The sequence below is a fragment of the Hippocampus guttulatus genome, chromosome 13, assembly GCF_054856545.1.
Source record: "Hippocampus guttulatus isolate MCC_2025c chromosome 13, RoL_Hgut_1.0, whole genome shotgun sequence".
In the NCBI taxonomy this organism is placed as follows: Eukaryota; Metazoa; Chordata; class Actinopteri; order Syngnathiformes; family Syngnathidae; genus Hippocampus; species Hippocampus guttulatus.
This window is the reverse complement of record NC_141273.1, coordinates 13445289-13471525: the sequence shown is the minus strand read 5'-3', so window position 1 is coordinate 13471525 and position 26237 is coordinate 13445289. Positions and strand designations below refer to the sequence as shown.

At 43.1% G+C, this 26237-nt stretch overlaps 1 protein-coding gene across 1 annotated transcript in view; it reads left to right on the top strand.

Moving 5' to 3' along the window:
* cdin1 (CDAN1 interacting nuclease 1) overlaps positions 1–26237 on the top strand; it is a 58208-nt gene that overhangs the window by 20010 nt on the left and 11961 nt on the right. Inside the window, exons 7-11 of the mRNA XM_086127522.1 lie at positions 5216–5295; positions 5528–5577; positions 6346–6413; positions 8020–8085; positions 8190–8295. Coding sequence (XP_085983648.1) covers positions 5216–5295; positions 5528–5577; positions 6346–6413; positions 8020–8085; positions 8190–8295 — 370 coding nt within the window. The remainder of the gene's footprint in view (positions 1–5215; positions 5296–5527; positions 5578–6345; positions 6414–8019; positions 8086–8189; positions 8296–26237) is intronic.

Below are 26237 nucleotides of genomic sequence, written 5' to 3'. Positions count from 1 at the left end.
ATGTACTATAATTTCTAATATAATATAATAATATGGAATTGGAATATTGCCTCCTGTGTGGCGTTTGGATGCACTCCCGCTGCTTGTTTGGGTTTGTGTGGACATTCCGGCTTCCTCTTGCATTCTGAAACATGCATGTTAGGTTGTCGTTTTCCTTCGTTCACACCGAAGGAAAACAGTCTGGTTGTGTGGATGTAGTATTTTTATTAAAAAATAATTATGGTCTGAACCAAACTAGACGCCTGATGCTTTGTGGAACAGTCACTCAAGGCACCCGAATGTCCGCTACATGAGAAAATATGGTCATAGCATTCATTAAAATCTCCACTGTAGAATATCGGTTGTCACGAGCAGCCACACATAGCGAAGGTGCTCCCGCTCCTTCAGCACCCGCCTCCCGACCATCTTTGCTATGCTTCAATCTCGTCAGCCCCCTTTCGGCTCCTCTCTTTGACAGGCGCTCTAGATTTAGACATACTTTTTTCTCTCTCTCTCTCCCTCTTTCTCGAGGAGGCAATTTTGCTAGCTATTTGACCTTTTCCATTTTCCCAAGGCCCGGCTCCAGATTAGATTGCTCCCTGCGTGTTTTGTAACTGTGTGATTCGAGCACCCTCTAGATTTATTGTAGCATTCCTTTACAGAAGCCCCGTACACCAGGTTATAAATGTCCCGCGTTTGATGTTAACACTGCGAGAATGTTTCGAGGCTCCTTTTGATCTATTCATAATGGCTCCGGTGTTTTGTAGATACCTGGATGTCGCGTTGCGTTGCATCCAGTCAAACTTGGGAGTCCACTGTCATTGTTAAAGCTCTCGCTCACCTGAACTGTTTGAGTATGCGCCTGCAGAAATAATGAGAGAAGCAGGAAAGGGAGTGCGTGCGGAAGGAACGATGAGCGATTCTCCTGCAAGTGCGGCAGAGGCGAGCTGGGCCGTGGCACTCCACTTGACAAGTATACTAATTACTCCCTTTCATGAGAGGAGCTCCAGCCAGCCTCTGCCGCAGTCTAATGGCCTGACCTATGTAGCCTCGCTGCTGCCAGATCTACCGCAGCAATTCTTTTACACACATGCGCGCACACTGGAATGTGTAGAGTCTCATCTCAGCGCTTTCAGGGAGAATCAGGTGGAAGCAGATCAGTTCTGCCCCAGTAACCTCTTCAGGGAACCGGCTCCTCCTGCACCTCATATAACCACGGGAAGTCTAAAAAGACCTTTTTTTTTAAGTGTCCTACCGATCTCTCTCCCAAGCCCCCCTCCGCCACACAGCTTCTATTTGAGGAAGCATTTAAAAAGGAGTAAATTGGAAAATCAAATGAGGGGGCTTTAGGCAGCCGTGGAGATTTGCGGAGCTGTCGTCCAGCGTCGGGGAGACTCATCCATCACGTCGCGCAAGTAGTCAATTCCTGGAGTATCTGTAAATGTTTTCAGATATTAGCCAATTTATATGCTCCGAGATTCATCATGGAAAATCAGCTTTAGCGCGGCGCACATTATCAGGCCCTGTCTCTCCCTTGCTCCATGAAGTTTGATGAACGAGTGAACCCAACCCCCCACGCGCCACAGCTCAATGCCTCGAGTTGCGTGGGGGGGGGGGTGTAGCGTTGGGGGTGGTGGGCATGTAGAGGAAATGGCTAAGTGCCCCCCCCCCCCACCTCTCCTCACCACACACACTTTGTGGACAGTGTTTTTTTAATTAATAAACAAACTTGCAGAGGAGCTCATCAGTGTCAGAGGCAATAACAATCGTCATCCGTTATTGTTTATTACGGTCCTCCCTCAACAAATGTTGCTATCTAATGAGGTTTCTCAGCATTTGCGATAATGACTTTTTTCACCCGGGCGGAGGAATTGAAAGAAATGACACACGTGAGTCGCGATAAATCACTGTTATTTTGTTGTTAGCTCGTCTTCTTTTTGAGTTTTATGTTCCAATGCAGCCTCGTGATTTGTTTAGCAAATCCCAACGGAGGCGTAGCGTCGTATTTGTTGTTTTCTCTCCTCCTCTGTTCTCGCCGTGTTCAGATGCTGACGGTGTGATACGGCGCCTTAGTCACAATTTATACCAACGCGGGACAATTACAGTAAATTTGGTGAATGTTTACAAGGGGGCAAAGCTGCGCTGCAGGGCTTTGTTCTCTGTGTCTGGTGCTCTTCAGATTGTGCTTTTTATATTCCTCTATTTTATGTATGTCGCTGCTTGGTGTGTGTGTGTGCGTGCGTGTGTGCGCGTGTGTGTGTGTGCGTGCGTGTGTGCGCGTGTGTGTGTGCACGCGCTCTCCAAAGATGAGCTCAGAGTGTCATGGAGGAGCGATGCAGTGCAAGGCGGGGGCGTCTTTTAATGTATGCTGATGTCGGAAGCTGCAGCGATGCGAGGGACGCCGGCGCCCTGTTGTTATTTACTGCTGTGTTTGTGCACACCGTCGAAACTGAGCCAGGGCCTGCGAAGGTATTACAGCGTGTGATGAATGAGCATTAGGGTAAATTCATTTTAAAAGCATTGTGATTTATTCGCGACCCGGCCATCGATTTCCATCGCGTAGATGCTTGGCTGGAATTCCACAATGTCAGCGCCAAGGTCATCCTCTTTATCGCTATTTTTAACCCCACTACAGCAAAAAAAAAAGTATGTATGTGTATATATATATACAGTGTGCGTATATATATATATATATATATATATATATGAAATCAAGAAGAGCACCCTCATTGCGATGAGTCACCAAAATGCAGTGGAACCTCCAAAATTGACTGTGACATTGGTGCACCACCAATTTGTGCGGATTTCAAAAGAAATGGTCCCATACGGACAGCATTTTATATTTCATAATTGTGGGCGGGCGGCCCGGGAGTCGAGTGGTTAGTGCGTCGAGCCGCCATGTCACCACGCGCTGGCAGGAACAACTTCAAATTAAAAGCACACCATGGCATTGTCATTCATGTATTTTTTGACAAGGTAAGGGTCGATCAGTAGAGGGGGTGGGGTGAGCAGTGAGTCATTTGTGCAAGCCAGCCTAATTCCAGCGAAGTGTGCTGTAACTCTCGCTCCTGGGGGCATTTTGACAAAAGCTTGTCACAGACATTCAAAGTCATTAAAACACACATGATCTGTTTTAAATTGTGTGTGTGTGGGGGTGGGTGGGGGTGCATAGAATGTCTCCTTGAAGACAACTTTTACGAGCGTTAAAGTATTGGACTTTGGAAGTTCCACTGTACGAGACAATCTTCGGGGACGGAGAGGAGATAATAGTCTACTTCAGAAGTGTGTATTTGTGTGCGTTACGTGAGACCAAATTGTGGTGGTGGTCAAACCTCCAATTATGAGCACTAGTGAGACAAGGGCTTTAATGGCTACCGTTAGCCTTCAGGGAGGTTTAATACACATGACTGTTTTGCAGAAGCAGCGTCAAATCTATAAAAGGACCATTAGGACGAGGGAGGGTGGGGAGGGAAGAAATCAATCCAAATGCCATTAAAGTGGAATAAGTTGCCAATATTGCTGATGTGGTTGCAGCTCCTTTGATTTTCCTTCAGATTATTAGGCACACTCGAGTAGCGACTTTGTTAAGGGAAAACAGTGTTGTCTGCCGAGTAATACGTCTCCTGGCTTCATAAAGTTTCCCGCCTCATATTTCCCATGCTTTATTGATTACCCATTATCATTTGTCATGAGGTGTCCTAACTCGAGGGGAAATTACAACCCCTCTTTCCTGCTCGGGAGTGTGGTATGGATCCATTGAGGAAGCGAGGGAAACAAAAAAAAAGAAAGAAAGAAAGAAAGAGACCAACCTCGGAGAGAAATGAGCAAAGAAATAAAGCCCGTTCTTGGCAGTCGCGAGAGGGAGTGTGTGTGGTTATGAGCTGGAGGGCGAGGCTAAAACAGAAAAGGTAGCACAAATAAAAGAGGTGTCAGTGAGGAGGGAGTGCTTAAGGCTCCGTTGCTCTTCCGCCACCCCGGCCTTCTTTATTCCGTAGATGAAAGCTCCAAGCACAGCTCGTCCTACTCACAATCGCAAAACCTGTAAAAGAGCATCCATCAGGTTTCACTGAAACGTCTCTTTGAATTTTGGAAGCTCGAGAGCCAGTCGGTAGTGTCACTCCGGATGGAAACAGCGATATTTTCCCTACACACAATATCCTGATGAAGCAAGTATTGTCTGTAATATGGTGAATATTGGCGCGCCTATGCCATTTTGTCACACAATGTTACAATCCATTTTAAGTAGATCTTTTTAAGAAATTATTTAAGGTTGTTTCTTTTTTTTTCTTCCCAGCTTTCTTTTCCGCTCTCCCCTGCCGCAGTACCTGGGGAAACCCATCCAGCAGGGTTTTCTGGCTGATTTATAATGTTAGTAGAGCAAGACTGGAGAAGAGACATGCAGAACAGCCGGCATTTGTAACATAGATAAACTACATGGCGCTCCTGTGCGCTGGACTGAAACATTTATCTATTGAAGTCCTGTGAAGACGCCCAACGACTGTTTTTTAAAAAAACATGTTTATTATTATTAATATGAATGCTAATCCAGCACTAGGCCGTTTCATTCAATGAAATACGTTTTCACATTTTCCACTCCGCACAGTGTTTCCCCAGGTGTTTATGCACTCAACTATAGAGAGTATCAGGCTTCTAGTAGGGGTAGGACATTTACAGTATCTCTACACGTGTGTCAATTTAAAAAAATAATTGGACACTTTTGTTGTCTGTTGTGATTATTTATTCCGTGGCACGGTGAGCGACTGGTTACCGCATCTGCCTCGCAGTGCAGAGTTGCAGGGTTTGATTCTGGCTTCAGCCTTCCAGTGTGGAGTTTCTATGTGCTCCTCGCGGCTGCATGGGTTTTCTCCTCTATTTTGTTTTTTACTTTCAACAAATGATAATTAATGATCTATGTTCGATTATGGCATTCATCCATATCTATGTATTAAACTAAAAGTGACGCCTGTAGGCTAAATCTTCAATGCCATTTTGATTCCCGCAGCGCTTGTAAAATCTCGTAGCACTGCTCATTTTTGCCCGTGTTCTTTTCCTTCCTTTTTCTTTCAATGAAGAGAAGAAATGAGCCCTCTATTTAAGGTGAGGCTTTTATTTGTGCAAGTAGAAAAACAAACCCAGCGATTCATCCAATTAAAGAGCTCCAAGACATTTTTGTTACGCCAACTTTACTGTGTGCTTCATCGTATTTGTCCCTTCTGTTTTATCTTCCTCTCCACAGCCTCCAAATCAGTCCTCAACAGCATGCTCAAGGAACCGTCATTAATACCAGACCAAACCTTGGCCAAGAACGTATACCAAGTAAATTTTGAGCAATTTTTTTGTTTGTTTGTTTCATTGCATTTTGACTTCCTTTCTGAAAAGCTTCTGAATGTTGTTGCCTCCAACAACTGTGTACGCGTTTTCTCCTTACTCATTACGATTACAGCTTCCCTCACCTCCACCTTTTTCTCCCTCTCTTTCTTTCTCTCTCTCTCGCTCTCACCACACGCTGTAATATTCCCTCACCCCCCTCTTCCCCCACTCTCCTCAGTGCACAGTAAACGACTGCTGTTATGGACCACTGGTAGACTGCATCAAACAGTATCCTATCCCATAAAACTTTAAGCTTGAAATTGACGAGGAGCTATTGAAGGGGATGAGATGTGTCTGCCTTCACCCCACATAAAAGTTCTGCTTCACGCAGGAGGCGTTTGCCATCCCTCTCCCACAAATGAAACAGGATGTGGAAGGAGATGTACAACGGCTGGGATTCTAAATGTCCATGTGCGCGGGCTGGATTGGAGTAAGAAAGGAAAAATTAAAAAAAATGCCATGAGTTGGGTGATAGTGAATGAAAGCCATTGGTATTAGTCACAGCTGGCTTTCCTTGTATTTTATGAGTCTTCTCATTTTGTTTTGTCATCAATTGGATGCAGTTCAGCACCATGGAGAGTTCAGGTCACATTTTTTTTTTCTTTTTCGAATGCATGTGTAACATTCGTCACTTAGGCAGTGCAGATTAATATTCTCTTATTATGTATTTCAAGTTTAACTTCATTTGTCACATACTCAATTATTCCTGTCTAAGCTGTGGTGAACTGCCCAACTCATTCCCTACCAGCCGTTTGCATTTTGGCTGACTTTTCCCAACCCATAAAATATGTTCCGTTACAATATAAGCATTCAATCTACTGAAAGAAATAGTCGACTTTCTTCTTTCTCAATAAAAAAAACAAAACAAACGGCGATTCTGCCCTTATGCTTTAGCTTAATAAGTGGCGTAAAGAGAAATGTTGTTTGCTTGGAGTGCATCCATTTTGTTGCTTTGGAAGACCGTTGCCTTTGGAATCCTTGACTCTCAACCCACAGTGCGATTGGCCATGAGCACGAGGTGCTGCTCTGTGACAAACTCAGGGAGAAAAATTTGTCCTTTCTGGGTAAGTCGTCATTTGAACCTATTTCTATCAACTTGCACTCGTCATTCAAGTGTCGCCTTTGTTGCCGGCGCGTCTGGCTATGATTGATTGCTGCAAAATGGATGTGTCATTTTATTGCTAATAGTTTCCTGTTAGTAAAAGTGTAAGCCCCCAGCTGACGACAAGCATATACTCGTTTCGTTTTAAGGTCATTAATTTTCTCTTTCCCTGCTGATAAATTTTGTATTGTAGGGTTATCCAAAGCCCCCTCACCCGCCCTCTTACGTCCTGCACCCCTCTCATACTTGCTCAGTAATGCTCCCCAAAAAGTTGGAAGAAAGCAGCCTCTGACAGCAATTTGACCAATCCACATGGTATTTGTGGCCATCAGAACATTGGAAATTGGCCATTTTTGCTTTAAAGCAGCCGTTGTGGTGATATTCTAAGACATAAGTCTCTGCTGGAATCAAAACGGGACCTCCCCAAATGTAGTTACGATGACGCCTGGAAAATGAACGACCCACGCCAGCCATTCTGGTTCGACTACGACGGCGAACATCAATTGCTCCCTCACGGGAGCATCAAAATAAGAAGTTCTATTTTTGTAAAATAGCATAGTTGCAATGAGCAGGGTTCTCGATTGGGAATGATGATTTTGTCTCAACTGAATTTAATCAAGGTCGTGCCCATGTGTGAAATTGTGGAACTTAATATTTAACCCCTGATTCCCTCTCTCACACACCCCCATCCCATCATCATCATCCCATAGGTCAGGTGAGTGAAGGATGAAAGTCATTCCTTGTGTCATTAAGACCACATCATTTATTTGGACCCGCGGTGTTGACCTTTCTTCACGGCTATACAGAGGACTGTTCTAAAACTGTCGGAGGGCACGAGGGCCACTGAGGCAACCTCACCCCAGTTGATAAATGGATTGGAGATAAGCTACCCAACAGCAGGGACGGCCCATTAATTTTAATCAAAGGTGGTGTAAAAAGGCGATCAGAGCCACATGACAATGTCAACAGCCCGGCCGCGGCCAATAGCGCTCCCCTTTCCTGGTGCAGACGCATTAGCCGAGTCCGGGATGCCCCCCTTGCACCGCAGGCCTCTGGCAGCCACTCTGACCTCACTCCCGGCTCCCCTTTCTCCATCCGTGGCTGATGCTGCCTCTTTACTGACACCGGCACCCTCCATCTCTTCTCAATTCTCCTCCGTGCCCCATTAGTCGAGCTTGACTGGAGACAAAGAGGCAGGCCCTTGGAACCGAATGACCTGGTCAGCCCGAGATTTAATGGAGAAATCAGGTGTTGTGCGGATAATGGCTGAAGTGTGCACAAAGTCAAGGACAATGGCTGCGGTCTGTGGGGATCGGGGTCGGGCTTACTCAGACTATAATGCCAACCTTGCCCCCCTCGCTATATATTTTATGAAGCTTCGCCGAATGACAAACTGGAGCTCAGCTTTTTTGTGCACAGACGGCAAATACGCGGCCAGTGTTGTAAATGTTGTTTGTCACAGCGAGGGAACTTTGCACACAACGTATGGGTGACGCTTCTGGATGGATCTTGTGCAATCAAAAGTTAGGAAAAAAAATGCAACTCCTCTGCCCTCTCTTTTTTTTTAGATGAAAACCAACTGAGAGCAAAAGGTTATGACAAAACACCTGATATCATTCTGGAGGTCCCCGTTGGTTAGTATTGTTTTCCGCCATTTTGTAACATGGACTGTGCCCTGGCACAAATATGAACGGTTATTTCTGGGTAACACTTATTGTTTATCTGTGTTTATGGAAAGCCGTTGAGGGACACATTGTTCACTGGATTGAGAGCAAAGCGTCATTTGGAGATGACCACAGTCACCGCACCTATCTCAACGAACAGTTTTGGAGCTACTGGAACAGGTCAGTCTGGGTTTTCAGATTCTCCCGTTTCACTTGTTTTGCGACTCTCTTCTTTCCTTCATTATTTTAATCCCGTCTTTTTTACTTTGTTGTTTAAACTGGCTTCTTCTTGTGTTGTGACTCATCTCAACGCTTGGGCCGTGCTGGTGTCTGTAAATACCTGAGTAAAGTAGATGAGGCCTCCATTCCTTTTCGCTACTGTTTATCTCTGTGTTCGCATAATATTAAAATTCCTGTGAAGTGTATTTGTGCTAAGAAATGTCACCGCACGGCATTCCTTTGAATACGTTTGGCAAAATATGTAATATAGAATAAACAAAATTCCCTTCACCGACTGTGGAAAAATGAACCAATTCAATCCGAGAAATAAGTCTGTGACAACTGTGTTGAAAAAAAACCCCAAAACGGCATGGTTTTACAGCTGTGCAAACTTGATTAGACCTCACTCATGCTTCTCTTGAGTCTTAACGAGTGACAAATCAAAACAGCGTTAACTGATGTCATGTAAACATGTTCAATTTGCTTGAAAATTATTATTTTTTCCAATTCCCGTCTTCAATAGGCCATATTCAACACCTCAAAACAAATGAGAGGATAACAAAAGATTACCATGAACCTGTCCACATTTTCTTAAACTAAAACCTATATAACAGTGACAAGAATTTGTACGCGTAAGTAGTCGAGCCAGCAAAAAAAGCTGAGTTGATGTTTCCAAAAATATATTTTCTTCAGTGTTCTTGTTTGGCTTGGATTGAAGAAAGGCTCTTTGTTTTGCATCTTTTATCGCAGCGTCGCCATTTACCACGAGGTCAAAGCATGGTGATGCTGACATGCTGATTCTAAGGTTCGGGTTATCCTCAGCCTTGAATATACAGCCCGGAGGTGTCTTTCCTTGATATTCTGTGGCGCAGCCTTGTCCAAGTCTATTAGACAACTGACAGTGTAGATCCCATCATGTCAGCCCGAAGCCCGATCAGATAAACATTGTTGTGTCAGAACAGAAATGTAAAACTGTCAGTCGCAACCTTATCCAGCACCCGTTACTTTTTAATTGACATTTAATGTTGACATTTCAAAATGTTAAAATCACTTTTCATTCATAGTTAGACCTTTTACATCACCGTCTCAGGTATTTATGTCATTTGGGGTCAATGCTTGATCTCATAAACCGAAAAACCAGCCTTAAAGGGCTGATCTTAGGGGGTGGGGGAGAAGGGGGCGGGTGTCCAATCCTTTTTGTTTCACATTTCGACAAACCCTGGAGCTTTTATTTAAGAATCCACTGCAGACTTTGTGATTAATTCATTGCCCTTGATTACCACATCCACTGATTTGGTTATTTTCCCAAATTCCCTCTTTGGTTTAACCGAACTGCTTCGCCCGTTGTGTTAATTGTTCTCGCTTTCTAGCATTAAGAGGAACTTCGAGCTCGTGGTTTTGTAGCAGAAAGTGAAAAAAAAAAGTTATTTTCCCTCCAAAGCTCTAACCAACTTCATTTATCATCCAAACAATTTCTTGCCAACAAACACACTAACCCCATAATGAACCCCTCTTCAGTGAAGTGAAGGGTAATGATGCATCACAATGCTCCAAAGAAAGAAGAGGAAGGATGAGTCGGAAAATAATCTTGTATGGAATCAAACGCCGTGTTAAAGTCCACTGCCTGGATGAGGCGGCAAAGAGGCGGCGACAGGCGTTATTTAGCTATCACTCTTTAGCCGCTGGCATTCCAGAGCCGGTGAGCTCTGCTCTGACTGATGTTCAGATAATTCATTTATCCATCTCACCCAACTATCAGAGTTGCACAAAAACGATTGACCTGCTGGTGAATATTAAATGCAAAATGAGCCTCATGTGTGGTTTTTTTTTATTTTTTATTTTTAGACAATGTTCGGGACGGACTTCAACCAGACCAGAAATAAGTAACATTTGCTAGCTTATTGCTAACATATAATGTGAAAACCCATAGCCAGGCTAACCTAAATTAGCCTTGACGTGATGGCAGTTCAGAAAACTTTGAACAACTGCTTCTTGAGCACTTGCAAAGCAGCCACATATACAAACATCGCATCCAGCCATTCTCACAGGCATGTACTGTGATCTCTCTGTGGCAACAATTACCATTACTGGAGTTAAGTTGGGGATTGTCTCTACCTCTTCTTCTTCTACATGTCTTCCAGTCGGCCTCAGTGCTGCTTTGGCATGTTGCGGCTTGTGGTACTGCACTAAAGGTGCATAACTCTAAATTTCAATCATAAAACCCACTTAAAAAAAATCTGGAATATCGCAGTGCTAAAATCCGTTCCGTATTTTGAAGAGTAACCAAAGGGAAAAATGCACTCCCATAGCAACTCCTATTGCAATGCAGCATGGTCGTAACAGTTCTCTGTTGACAAATTAACATGAATTTTGATAGAATTTTACCTTTGAAATTGACCCTTAGGACTCCCTGAAATTGAATATTACTGTTTTTGCATGGGAAATATGGTATAGCAGTGGTGCTCCTGCCCAGGATTCTTTCTGCCAGGCGACAGTACTAACCACTGGGCCATTGTACCGCCCCACGAAAATCAGTCATGACACTAAAACAACGCATATTAATATCATACCTCACAAACCACCTGAGCAATTGAGCCGCCTCTATTTCTTTTGTCCCTTCATGCCCCTGTTGTCTTTGTTATTAAGTCTAACGATACGCCTTCTCGGACCAAGTCCACCCATTTATATTGGTTCTAACTATGAAAGATCTGTCTATTATTTAATTGGCCTCTCTATTGCAATAGTGTACTAGGAAAGAATCAATTGGGCTAATCAGAATATAATGTCCGTACTGGCACAAAGTAGCTTTGAGTCATCACGTAGCAGATTAAAAGAAAAAAAAAAAAGTCAAGCATTTTCTTCACAATTTTCCCCCTTGATGGCCAGTCCATCAATGACACGGCCCCACCCTCCCAAACTCAGTCAGCTGTGAGATTTGTAAACTGCAAATGTTGAACGTAGGCTCCCTTAACGGAGGCGTGAAAAGGTTAGCTCTGATAAGGAGCTGTCAGACGTCCAAAAAAAAAAAAGATTGATAACAATATAATGGTACAGTATGCCTCATTTCTCCCTCATATGAAGCAGGGGTGAAGACCTTTTGGGTTTGCCTTAATACATCATCTGTCCTGACCACCCGGAAATGTGTTCAGGCGCAAATCCGCGTTTATATTCATGTATTTTGATATACTCTTCGTGTTGGAATAGCTAGGTTATCTTTGATAGGTGTCGTCGCATGTAGCACCTCAAGGGCAAATGATTTCCAAAGGCACATTTGTCCTTGAATTTTTGATCAGTGGAGAGAAGTTAAGAAATATAAACTTCTTTAAAGCAATTCAATGTGTTATTTACTTAATTTTTTTAGATGCATATCAACTCTCATTTTTTTTATGCATGTAGTAGATTTGGGTCTTTGAATTGACCGCACACCGGTCAAATATAAAATTACACAACTCCGGTAACTACCTTTTCTGAGCTGCCTTTTACCCCCAAATTTTTGTCACCAAATTGTTCTGAATTTTGACGTAAATGTGCGGCAAACACAGCACCATTCTCACACTTATGACAGCTGGGTGAACATTTTCCCTGACAACGAACTGTTTAAGCCAAAAGGTAAGCAGGGCTGCAATGAGTTTTGTTGCATGTGTAAACCAGCAAGAGCAAGTTATCTTCTGATAAGATACACATGCTTCAATTTTCAGTGAAATTGGCGACATGTTATACAAAACTTGTCATATTATTAATCTATTCCCTGACACGTTGGCTAACATTGAACCGTGTCTGTGATGCTCCTTATGACTTGACACGGCTTGCAATTACACAGCTTCCGATCTTTCTGAACTTTTCCCAATTACGGTCAAAAACCGCACGCCGTGGGTTTTGCCGCGCTAATTCATTTAATGCCTGTCAATTGAAGCAATTAAATTTCTTGATCCAACATTGTCCTATTTTAATGGACATGCCTATCATTCTTTGATTGGACTTCCCCAAATAGCTTAGTGCTCGATTACTTGAAGGTAATGATGGTGAGGCTGAAACAATCATTGCTGACTGCTGCGAAAGCCCCATCGGTTACAGATAGAACATTGTGTTTGTTTTGTTGGCTTATGTTTTGTGCAGCTGGGTCATCATAGTGCTGGTGTAGATAGGAAATGTCACCTGAGAGGAGGGAGGGAGGGAGAAAGGGAGGGAGAGAGGAGAGGGGGAGAGAGAGAGCGAGAGCCCCCAAAGGCCATGAGTACTGCAGGTGATCCAATGTGGCTGGACGTTACCACGGCGTCCCCGAGGCGTCCCCAACACTTCGAGGGTGACAGTGTCACACCTGCAAGTCCTGTGTCCTGCCACGGCAATATATTGGAGTCAAAATGACATTTTGCAGTAGGTGAAGTTAACATTGCGTTTATACTACGAAAACATCTGGGAAAACTACTCTGAACCAGTTTTTGTATTTGGTGACATGTCTCCTTGTGACTGGCTCTTGGTCAGCCCTCAGGTCATTCAAAACAGACGATGTCGCAATATTTTGTGTTGGCATTTCAAAAATGTTTTACAAGAACGGTTAAGATCGAAAATAAGTCTGCGCAAATCATCTCAGGTTTGATAAATCACGTTGTTCCTTGTGGCCGTTTAAATTTGACTTCTCCATCTATATTACAGAAGGAGTTCTGTTCCTATAGCTGCAATGCAATTTGTACAATGCTAAGTTGTAACATGGTGGATGATTATCTTACACTAAAAGCAGTATCAACATCATGATTACGCTGCACATTTATATGAAAAACACTTTTGGGCCATAAATACAAAACAATCAAACAGCAAGTCGCGGTGCTAACTGAGCATGCCTTCTTCTGCTGCATGATGACTATTTCACGCATACTAATTCATTCGGCCCCATTCGTATCCTGGAAATGTCAGTCGCCACCCTGTGTATTGTTTTTTTTCCCAAGCAAATCAGCAAAAGGCACAATCATGAATATTAATTAAGTCCTCCTATTTGTGAAGGCAGCAATATTAGCTTCCCCGATAAAGCAGAAGCAGAAGAATCTGACATTGCCTTCCTCCTATTTATAGTTATGGGCACCCCATGTTGCGCAGGAACGTGGCCTCTTTTATTGTTTCCTTTGTTATGACATCCTCTCATACAATATCCAGAGACAGGAAAAAAAAAAGTGGGGGGGAAACGAAGTCTGCACAATACTAGTTCCTTTAGGGCTTTGCAAATGTTTGTTTTGGGGTGCCACAGCACACAGAGGTGCAATGCCCCCCGTTCCCCCACGCTGCATAGGCATCCCGGAGTATTAATGCCAAATGACAAGTAAGCTGTGATGCTCCAAGGATTTCATGCTTTTAAGGACGCACATTTGGGCGCATTGTTTAAGGCGTCCGCGGTGTAATCCGCACTCTCAGGTCTCTCCAACAGCCTGAGGATTTAGCTTTAGTTAAGCCTCCATGTCTGCCATTTATATAAGTAAGGTCATATATGCGCATTATCCAAATTTGTCATTTAGCATTGAGACCGAGAGCCAGTTTTGACACGGCCGCCACGCACAAGCGTGGCGCGGTAGAGAAAGTGGTACGGATATCCCTCCTCCTGTCCTCCTGCTTGTCCGCAAAACTGTGAGATGGAGAAGAAAGCCTCAAGTGAAATGAGGTGAGAGAGCATCAAGGCTGTGAATTGCTTATTTTCTTTTTTTGAGGCGGGTGGGGGGGGGGCGCTGATTTTTTTTTTTTTTTTTTTTTAAGATGAATGTCCATGTTTTTTGTCAGCTTTCAAAATGTATAACATCAGAATCACAGACACACTTCTTCACTTTTTTCTTTTCCTCTGCAGTGCCCCGCTGGGCTTATATTAGAATGTTGAAAGTGTGACTCCGGCACTGTTTTCATTGTGAGTTTCTTTCTATGCATCCTCCTGTCAACATCACCAGATTTGTTTTTTGTGCGTTTAGAATCAATTTGTTGTGGTGGGAATGTGCATTTTTTCCCCATAATTTCATCCCCCACCCCCTTATTTATAGTGCTGTCATTTTTTTAATCATAACACGTCATGTCCAATTTCTCTAATTTGAACAGAGTGCTATTTATAACATTTACCCAAGTTTCATTGATCTACAGTATGTCCAGGCAGTGTTTTTATATTCCAATTCATTTTTTCTTATGACTTGTGTTTTTGTTAAACCACACATGTCCAAAATATGTCATATTGCATAAAATGTAAATGTAATTGTATTTTTCCCAAATGTTCCCAAGTTCCCAAATGTGTCCAAATTGAAAAAAAAAATCCTTTATAATTACTAGATCTTTAAAAAAATTTCTATTGGGAATCACTGTTGAGTTGTATGCAACTTGTCATGCCCATGTGATGGCAAACCAAATTGGAGCAAGTTCATCAGGATCTATGTAGGTAACGTAGTGGGGTGGTTTTGGCCCAGTCTCTCAGTATTGTTGTCGCATAACCTGGAGAAAGAACTGGACCAGAACATTTCAGATAAATCATGCCATAAGAAAATAGGGATAGACTCAATTTGTTTGCCCGCAGGTGTTTTTCATGTAGCTGACGAGTATTTTTCAATATTCTTTTTGAGCTTCAATCAACAGCGCCTCAGCTGGTTGCAACCAAATACTGCACCCTATTTTGCACTCAAACAATAAGATACAATACAATACATGCTGATTTATATAGCGCTTTCACAACAGCGACAGCTGTAACAAAGCGCTTCACAAAACAGTTAACATAAAGTAAAATAATAAACACAACACATAACATAAAACACGGACAGTCGTCCAGTCCTAACCACTTTTCCGTCACACGCTTTGTTGTTTGAAGCAGTTTGAGATGAAAGAGGAGAGAATCAAAGTGTCCTTTAACCAGTGGATCAGAGACGTCATGCTCAAAATGTGCACACGTCGGCTACAAGCTATGTTTCAAAGTCCAATCAGTTAATTGATTGTCTCAGCCTAGCTCTAATAAAAAGAAGAACAAAAAATAACACCGAACAAAGCCCACTGCAGTTGCAGCAACGACACAAATTCAGCTTCGGGTCACAGACGATAAGGCAACCCCGCAAAGTTGTATCAATATTGAAATAGCATACGAGGCGTGCATCCAAGCCTTTAAATCAGAAGTCATAAATTCTGCAGCTCACCTCCCTTATCTTGGTTTGAATTTCCATGTCGTCTACCAATGTTTGGTTGGTTCTATTTGAGACGGCGCAGCAAAAACAGTGTTTTGTACCAGATGACAGACCGAGGAAACAATGCTTCATATTTCTGCCTTTTGTGTTTAAAGAGCCGCTCTGTGCAGACCAGATAATGCAGCCGCTACTTGTGCTCTGTGGAGGCCCATCAGTCACTGTGCAGGGCTGCTGGCTTGTGATAAGTGCTTTCTTATAGATAACCTAGACAGCAGGCTCCTTTTTATAGGTCCACTGTCCCACACATAACCTTGTTGGGGGTTTTTTTTGTTGTTTTTTTTTGGTGGTTTTCCTACCTCTTTCTCACCTTTTCCACATGATCCATTGTTGACGTATTGTATGTATTTCCATGCAATCACTGGTGATCTAGAAGGAAGATATCGTTGGAGGAAATGTAATTCCCCAGTAGGGATAGCCACACTTATATATTTAGAGATTTCCTCATTCAACGCGGATTTCTGCTTTTCACAAAAAGATCCTGATTAAAGGTTCTCGCTTGTCTTTTCCTCTCTGTTTCACCCCCCCTTTTTTTTTTAAATTGGCATGGCTCCCAAACAGCCATTTAGCGAGATGATCCTATCCAATCACAATAATTCTAAGCAGAGTTGTAAAGCCACAGAACCATAAAACACCTTCAAATCAATCCATGCACCACAATAACTAATGTCAAATGCCGTGATGCTGTTTTGAATTTCCATCCATCATTCCTCATTTTTGCTCAGAAGAGGGTTTTCAAAACTTTCGCTCTTCGAGTGACCTCATCGCTCAACCGAGATAACTTTGATGTGCCGTTGATAGCGTTTGTTTCCCTTGCGTTGGATCTTTTATCTGATTGTACCTCTCGGCAGTAGTTTTTGATTGACATACCGCAAGTAACGGATTTTAAAGGCCACGAGAAGAAGTATTTGTTTTTGTATGATATTTCACAATTAATTCTCTTCAGGACCTCGTTGCTAGACACTGAAAGAAATACAAGCAGATCTGAGTCACCGGCCTGGCATTTGTTAAAGACCTTCGTCAGGACCCATTTCCAGCCATCTTTTTACTTTTTTTTTTTCTCTCCTCTCAAAACCGCCTCTGTTTTGAGTTTCACGTCTGTCCGCCGTTTGATTGCCTGATAGCTTAAACCTTGCTGCCCACGTCTCTCTTAGTGGGAGTGTGTAATCAAAGACACATGAGGAGCCCATGTCCAAGTGCTGACCTTCTGATTATACTCAGCAATTGTGAGGGTTAATACGCAAGTGCCATGAGCCGCACAGAGTTCTCTCCAAAATAGCCATCGTTCTAGATTCTAGAACAATAAATAGCATATTTGACTTTGTGGTTGTCACTCTTTCTGCTGCCTAGCAGTGACCGATGCTGTTGGGGGTGCATTTGCCTGACTTTGGTGCGGGCACAGTAGGTTCAGACCCCAGTCAGTACTTCTGCGAATGTGAGAGGGAATTGTCTGTTTGTATGTGTGCCCCGTGTTGAGTTGGTACCATGTGTATTTGATATAAAATGTGTATTTGATTGTCGCTTCCTGTTTCCTCATATTTCGGCGGGTCTTTCTAGAAAAAGGGACTTTGCTTCACCAGATGCCAGCGAAATCTGCTGTTCATTTTCAGCGATATCAATACAATTCACTCTGGGGAATCTTCAGTGTTTCAACGCAAAATCGGTCTGTTCCGTGACAACCGCGCGCTTTCAAATGACAACTCAGATTTTTGTCGGAGGTTGGAAGTTGAAAGCGGCAGCATTGAGCTGTCTGGCGAAAAGGCCTCTGATCCGAAGTGCCACCGCCGTTTTGGAGCCCAGCTGCTGCAAAAGCCCGGCCTGGCTCACTGTCCGAGTCTGCCACTTCACATTGGCTTCCCCCGTGACTCGAGTGGATGTGAAAACCATTAACTTCCTACCGACTGTTACTGATCCCGGCCCATGAATCATTGCTTATCTGCATCTTGTTACGTCGGGGCTCCGTGCCTCCACACTCCATTTAAACGTTTCTCTTTGTAGCCTCGACATCAATTGCGAGTTTTATGCTAGTAGTTTTATGTAGCGCCTGCGAAAGGCACCATTAAACAGCATCGACTTACTTTTGGTCTTTTTTGGGCTGACCACGAGACTCTGGAATACACCTCGCCTAATTTGGTGATGAGGGGGTTTAACAGTTTGAGGAACTTGATCCGCTGAGCTGCTGACAGTCCTCATGTCCCGTGCGAGGATGGAGCTGGTGGTTACTGAAATGACTTAATAAAAGCGGGGTTAAATTCCCTGAATAATCATTGTAAAACATTTAGCTTCAACTGTGCGGGTGAAACAAAACACGCTTTTTCTTCTTCCCTCCCAGCGTTTTTCTTTCCAAAATTGTAGCGATGAGTTCATGGGAAACTCACTCGGAGGTTACCTGCACCCCTGCTCTACAATGGAGAAGAAAAAAAAAGTCGAGGATTACGGCCACAAGAATGTTTTTGCAGTTAGTTGAAATATTGCTAACCTTGTCAAATGTCATCTTGAATAAGAAAGCAAACATATTTTAATCACGCTTTTAAAGGCAGGCCATTTCAAACTGCGACTCCGGGGGGAAAAGGGGTCAGCTAATTGCGACGTTTGATGTCATGTTTGGTCTCCCTCCGCCGTTTTGATGCGACTGCCTGGAAGCACGCTAGCTTTCACCGCCGTGGCTGTTTCTCACACACGCAGAAGTACGTCATCGCGTCTATTCCGACACATGCAGGTTTTAGCGTCCGGTAAACCCGAGCGTCTTTTTTCGTGCTCATTGTCAGCCTCCTCCCCGTTCCTTCACACACAACGGTAATTACCATAATCACTTTGGGTATGCATGTGCCACGTGCAAGTCAATGTTTATTCACGGTACTCAACCTTACTTGGTCAGTCTTGGTCACGGTCCTAAGACCAAGGTGTTACTCTTTTAGTCATTTACAATTTAGCTTTTCCACCATTTCCATTTAGATCTGTCCTGACAAGAGTATAATTTCACACTGCTGTGACAGTGTTTTCTGTATCACAGTCATTACCAGCTGGGAACCCAAAGAGTTGTCTTTTTTGGTTTAATCAGAACTTGTACAGAGCAAACGGAGTATTCACGTTCTTCGGACTCACGCTGACTCACTCCGTTAAGCATGAAGCCACTTTGTGACCACTAACATAAAATTGTTTGTTGACCTCGGACATTGAGGACCGGCAGGGAGGGTAAAGGGACGACTGGATGCGACCATTTGCCCTGACCAGGATTTGATCCCAGTTTCCCGGCCACTATCGTGGGTGTGTTGCGTCAGGACGGGCGGCCGACATAAAGATTGTGCCAAACATATCAAGTCAACAACTCTCTGCAGCGACCTCTGACTAAGAGGGACTGAGCCAAAAGTTAAAAAACGAAGTACGTAATAATTATGTCATCTTAACATTTGTTATCGCCACAAGTAGGCGTCGTCGCTCTCGTATCCCGTATTTTTTTGTCAATGTGCATTTCTTCATCGCTGCAAAAGCTTGGCCTTCCTTGTAGTCCTCCATAAAGCAACAACAAATTGCAAATCTGTCCCGTCAACAGGTTTGACGCACTCCCAAAACGTCTGCGATTTTCATGTAATTGTAGCAAAGCTGGAACCGAGGGCTCGTACGTTGTAAATGATGTTTGACAAGGTGGGGTTGGGTTTTGTTGTGGCTTGTCTTTAGTTATTACCCAAACTTCTTCGAGCCACAGATAAGGTCTGCTGGCAAACACACGAGGTGAGCGCTAGCGTGGGGGGGCCCCTTATCGCTGAGCGCTGATTTAGGGCAAGAGCCCAGCGACAGAGGTCATTGTGCAGTAAAGCTATCCATCATTCAGATTTGATTTTGGCTCAAACCGTGTTGTCTGCATGTCGGTAGAGGGCCGCAGGAGACGGTGTGAGCTCTTCGCTAATCAACATCTGGTATGAGATTTATAGATGTGTTCATAATGTTGCTTTATCACATGTAGGTAACGGGTTGAATTTGGGTTAGCGTCTTTTATTCTGCTAATGATGGTATCATTCGATTCACGAGCATTTTCTGTACTACAGAACCACACGTTGGGGTGGTCATAACCACGTATGGACTGACCAATAATACAGACATGGAGAAAATGTGAAAGAGTCCAAATTTGGACGTTTCGGCCCGACAGTAATGAAATAATTTTTTCCCATTGCTAGCACCATAATGCAAATGTTGCCAAATAACAGTAGCAAACAAAAAAACAAATAAATATAAAAACATCACATCCCGAAGCAATGAGAATAAAAATAAGCAGCGGCCAAGTGACAACGGTACATGAATAATAAATGCTATACATTATAGGCCGACGTGAATGACAAATACATACGAGAAATGCAAAACTGAACATGAAAAGCACCAATAATAGTCCGCAGCGTTTTATGTAGCAAAATAAACTACAGCTGTGAATGTGCCCTGATATTTAAGAATGAAATAAAAGCCATCAGCGTGTACTTGAATAATGTATCAGTGTGTACTTGAATCAAGAGATAAAATGCTAAAATAGATATAAATAGTTGCGCGTAGGCTATTGAGGGCAATGTTGTGACCGGTGCATGACAAAGTCAAGTGGTCATTTCTTTCTGTGGAGCCAGCTACCAAACCATCCAGGGCCCGCTACTGGGCCCTGGATTTGGGGACTCCCTTCTCTTTGCCATTTGTCGATTTGATTATCCCAAAACCAAGGTAACAGAAAACAAACAGGCCTCTATCCTTGGCAGAAGGGATGGAATTTGGTGCTGGTCCACATCAAGAACGGATCCATCCCCAACCACCCCCTTTTTGTCTTGAACATTAGGACATGATTTAGTGATGATAAACAGCAAGAAAATATTCAGGCAAAGTATTACGCCTGATGAAAAACTGCTGACTCCTAAAAGCTTGGATTCAACTTTTGCAGATGTGTCTCATCATAAAGACGGGAGATGAGTGTCTCCCTTGTTGCGAGCGTATTTTCTTAGATGTCTGACGATGACTATTTATTGATGTTAAGGTTGTCCGTGGCCTTCATGCCTCGACTTTTACTTCCTTGGCTTTAACTGCGCTATTTATTCTGGCATCAAACGCTTGGGCTCGTACTTTCAGAAAACCAATAAGCCGTGTTGTTGATTTACGATTCAGATGATTTTTGGACACTTTCTCTTGAGCTGCGAGCGCTCTAACATTTATCTTGAACGAACATATGTAAAGTCTCGAGGTGTAACCTGTTTGTATAGAATCGAAGGATCGCCGAAAGACCTCGCCGGAGAACCGAAGCGGCTAATTACGCTTCATTCTGTAATCAAACCCGTGTCAGCTTGTCTAAGAACCTGGATTTGGGTGGTGGATTTCATTCATATACAAGGCAAGCTTAAACATTTTACGGTTCTCTTCTCGTATTAAAGTTTCTACCCCACCCCCCCAACCCCCTCAATCCCCTGTAGAATGTGTCATATCCCATTACACAAATTTGGACATGGTAAATTAGCCAAGGGAGTGCTTACGCTGTGAATATGTTTTCCACGCTGTGCGCAGAGGGCTGAGCTTCCTCGAGGTTGCAGTGGGTGGGGGGTGAGGGGGGGTTGGTTTGTCTCGAACTCCTTAAAAAGTTGTCTTGAATTTGCTCCCTTCGGAAGATGAGGTGTTTTTGCAATTCAAATATTTGCTTGCTCTCGCCGCCGCTGCAAAGCCGCCCTTTGAAGCGCGTGAGTTCTATCAGGGCCAATGACAGCGTGAGTGTGCGGCGTGACAGCGCAGGAGGCAGCGCCGCACTATTTCTAACCGCATATTTAAATAGCTAGGAAATCCGAAATCAAAAATGTATGCAAATGGTGCCATGTTTGTATGCGCAAATTTTTTTTCTTTACAGTTTAGGAGCTCGCATGCATTGAGGTGGAGGCCTATAGACTTATCGCAACACAAATTGGAATTTCTCATTTTTGCCAAATCTAAAATTCAATAAACTTTCGTGGGGGCGGAATGTGTTACTTTTTACTCAGTAGTCACTTTATGACTTTTTAACAATCTTTCACTCTAAGCTCCACTTATGCGTTTTACTAATGATTAATTGTAAATTAGTAATTCATTTAATTTATCTCATGTCACTTTGGTGTACATTTTAGTTTTTCAAATGTATTTTGTTTTATTTGTTGGTGTTATTGTAGATCAGAAGTCCAATTTATTATGATTGTTTGTTTTAATCAGTCGTATTTTTTACTTTTTGTGTCCTATGGTATTTATCAAAAGGCCTATTTGAGATGCTGGGGTTAAGATTAGCCTGCTGCCTGTTCTGCAAGGACCACATGCTTGATGATGATATGGTTCCATTTGTAATCATCCCCATCAATGGGGATTAGGTTCGATGAACATGATATTCTGCAAGATCTCTGTACTATCACGCTTTTTTAATGTCCTCCAAAGATGACCGTTAGCGCTACAAAGAATATCCACGTGATATGAGGCACATATTGCAAGACTGTTTTTGGTTTGCCTTTGGCATAGACTATGGGAAAGCCGATTTTCCTTGTATTCACTCTGACATTGGATATACAGCGCCGTGAAGAAGTATTTGACTTTTTAAAAAAAATGTTTTTAGTTTCCCCATTCTAATGTTTAAAGATAATCAAACAAATGTAAATATTCGCCAACATCAAAACCATTTCAACCTAAAACTGCAGTTTTTAAATCATGGTTATATTTATAAAGGAAGAAAAACTTTTCACAATAAGTGGCCCTGTGTGAGAAGAAAAAACATATCATGCCCCCCCCCTTTTTTTTTCACACCATGACTTAACTGTAGCTAATCATAGTTTTGGGGTAAGCCGAGTTTGTTTCGCTGAACACACTCAACCTGATCACCTTCACATCGCACTCAAGACATCACTTAAATAGAACCTTTATGACAACATGAAGGTAGCCAAAAGATACTGTATATACATATAAAGTTAGAACAAAATTCCACAATCCAAAGAAATTCAAGAACAGATGTGAAATAAAGTTACATCTATCAGTCAGGAAAGGCTTACAAAGGAATTTCTAAAGCTTTTAGACTCCAGCAAACCACAGTGAGAGGCGTCCTCAAATCTTCAAATAGTAGATAACATGGAACCGTGATAGACCTTCTGGGAATGGCCAGCCTACTAAAATGACCTCAAGAGCTCAACAATAAAAAAAGATTGCCAAAAATGACATCCATGGCAGAGCTCCAAGGCCCCAAAACCACCGTTGAAAAAAAAGAACATCAAGGCTTGTCTTACCTTTGCAGAAAAAGAAAACATTTGAATGGTTCCCAAGATTTTGTGGAATACATTATATGGATTGACAGGACAAAGTTTTTGGAAGGTGTGTGTCTTGTAATGTAAATTTTAGACAGCATTTCAGAAAAAATAACATCATACTAATAATTAAGCACGGTGGTGGTACTTTGATGGGTTGCTTTGCTCTTCAGGACTTGGACTTTCGATGATTGTTGCGGGGAATGAAGGTTTTGGAATAGCCTAGTCAAAGTCCGGATGGGAATTTGATTGAAAGGCTGCGACATGACCTTAAAAAGGCAGTTCATGCTTTTAAACCCTCCAGTGTTGCTGAATTAAAGCGATTCGGCGAATAAGAAGCGTAAGAATGGGCATAAATATGAGATGTGAACGACTCATTGCCAGTTCTTCTTTTTGATTGTTGCTGCTGAGGGTGGGCCAACCAGTTATTAGAATTTGAGGGTTAGTACATTTTCACACTGTACCAGGCAGCTTAGATTTGGGTTTTTTTTCCTTAATAAATAAAATCCTCATTTAAAAAGAGTTTACTTTGGTTACCTTCATTTGATATTTGCATTTGATGTTTGCATCTACTTGATCATTTTAAAGTGCAAAAAAAAAAAAAGAAAACTTGAGAAGGGGACAAATACTTTTCCACGGCACTTAATACCGCAGGTGTTCAAAGACCTCAAGACAAAGAGCTGCGAAATAGACAATAGCCTCATGGTCTGGATTGAAAATCCATGATAGAATAATTAATTGAATTGTCATCTGTATTTCCACCCCTTGCTCTCTCTGCACCCTATAATTTCAAGCCCCCCACACCCCCCACCATATCCCCTCCCCTCCCCGACAGCAATTAATCTCATTTTTAGTCCAATTTCCAGCCCTCTGCCTGAGTCAAAGTGATTCCACTGTTTTGTTCCTATTTGGCTTGGTTCCTCTGCATAGTCATTAAGGGCCCAATTAATGTCACCCTTTAGCTGAAGAGTGCTCATTTTTATTGGGGAGCTGACAGTCATCGCTATGAGTGCTGCAGTGTAATATGCATTAATTGCCCCGTAACACTGGTAATTACCAGTTCTTCAAGCTTCTCTGTAAACTGTCATGCTCAGACACGACTGCTTGGAAATAGATTACTCATTAGGAGGAACCTGCCCTGTTTTCCAAAGGGGGATCGTCGGGTTGGCATGAAGACGAAATAAATCTGGTGCTTGAACAAATAGTTGCCAGAGCAATTTCCCATTACAACTTCCCCGGTGATGGCTCTTCGCTTTGTTTGTTTTTTTGGCCCCCTTTTTATCTTTGGGTTGCATTGCAGACGTCACGTAAATTCTGAAATTTCTGAAAGCAGTCAGTTGGAAGGTAAATTTAGGCATTGGCTTTAAAATGAATATTTTAAAATAAAATTAAGAGTGGGGAATTGTTTGAGCACAACATTTTACCAACATTAGTTAATATTAACAGTATTTACAACTGATACACGAACTACACATGAACCCTCTCGGGGACAGCTTATCATGTTATTGGGTTACAGGATGCATGAAAGGGCTAAATATGCGACGTAATCAGTTCAAAACTTTTCTTATTCATTTGTTGAAAACAAAGTAATGACCCTCTGCACCTTTCTTCACCTTGATGTAAAAAAAAAAAAGTGTGCCAAACAAATCATGTGAATGACTCACTGTGGTGACCCCATCGGACAAGCCGAAAAGTCACGACAACTTCACTCTTGTAAGACTGTAAACCGGGTGTCATGAAACCCGTTCTCAGTATTTCAGGAATGTTACAAAATGTTGTGTTTCATTACAAAATTAACTGTTTAAAAAAAAAAAAAAAAAATCAAAGCGGTCACCACTTTGAAATTACTCTTAATTTTCATACACCTCTCGCAAAGCCGTTTATTTTTTAGGAGGATTTTTCTGTGAAGCTTCAAAAGCTGCTTTGTGAGGTCAAAAATGCAGCATGATAAAACTTGTAGTCATCACTTGGTTGAAAGTAACACAGACGAGCGACAATCTGCTCTATTCGCGACAGTGATGGAATTCTACAGTCTTTGGTCGCATAAAAGTAGAACTCATTAATGGCGTGCGTATTTTGCCTTTGCCAAAGTGTCCTATTTGATGTCGGTGTCTCGCACCAATACCACTCGAGATAACGACGCCGTTCAAAAAGCGGTCCAAGGTTGCCCACCGAAAACCCAGTGAGAAGCTTCTAAGGACTGCGCTGAAAGTGTCAGCCTTGTTGCTTGATGTCGCGCCATTTTCAGAACCTTTGCATGTGCGATCTCGGCGGTGTTGACGCCGGGGCCTTGTTCAAATATTCATGTGAGCGCCGCTCGGGTCTTGTGTTTGTGAAATCGTTCTTTTCAAGATTAGCTCGCGCCGAAACGTGTCAGCCACTCTGCGCCTGGAGAAACGCGCGTAGATGGAACAGTCTGAGGACAAAAGCCGAGTGGGTGTCACCTTTGCACTGCGATAAGATAATATGAAGGGGAGACCAAATCAAACACTGCTAGTGCTGTCACACGTCCCCCTCGCCGCTTAGGCGTTGCCCTGTTTAGTCACGCTAGAAACAATATTTAGATTTCGTCACAGCTTTGCAAAAGTGTGCACTGGCCCGATCCCGTTCCCCCCCCCCGAAAGCACTTATATGTCATTACCTATTTACCGTAGCAAGGACAAGAACCGAATGTGAAGAGCGGGGCTAAGCGACCACCACGCACCCACCCACGCACGCCAACCGAAAGCACGCCGCAACCGCGTACAGTGGCGCGCGCCCGCAGCAGAGGTGCTGCTTTTTTGTTTTATCTCCCTTATAGCACCTGCTCCAGGCAATCTGCTCCCGCTCGGCTCAAATGAATTTTGTCACAGCCTTTCAGATTCTCAGCCGGCAACGTGCTAATGAAAGGAGATGGCGCAATTTGAAGTGACCAGGTAGCAGCCGGCAGTGCGCAGCTCAGAGCGACGCAAAGGAGGGGCCCTCTAGATGGACACACACACACACACGCCACAGCTTCTTGAAACAAAACGACAAGCCAAGCGTCCGCTTACATCCCCATTACCCTTCTCATTAATACCCCGGCGGTGTGTACGCCTGTGCACTTGTGCCTGTGTTTATCTGTTTGTGTTGCTCGAGCGCTTATCGAATTGTTTATGACAGCCCTAATTGGGCTAATTGAAGACGCTCAGATTACCTGTCAACTGTGCGTGTGTCCAAACTCACTATCTGTCTGACGACTCCTGACAAGTGAAGGGACCCCCGTAGCATCCGACACGATGGAGCGTTCCCCAGGCGGTAATGGGGACAATAAGGGTCGCTCCAATTCTGACGTGGACAGCCTTTTGGGAGTGTGTTTGTTTTTTTAAGTATGTCATGGAGTTGTGGGGCTGGCGGCACAGCTAATGAAGTACCTTGCGGCCATCTGACAAAGCAACGAGAGTCCTAGAAGGAAAGTGAGGTTTTGAAG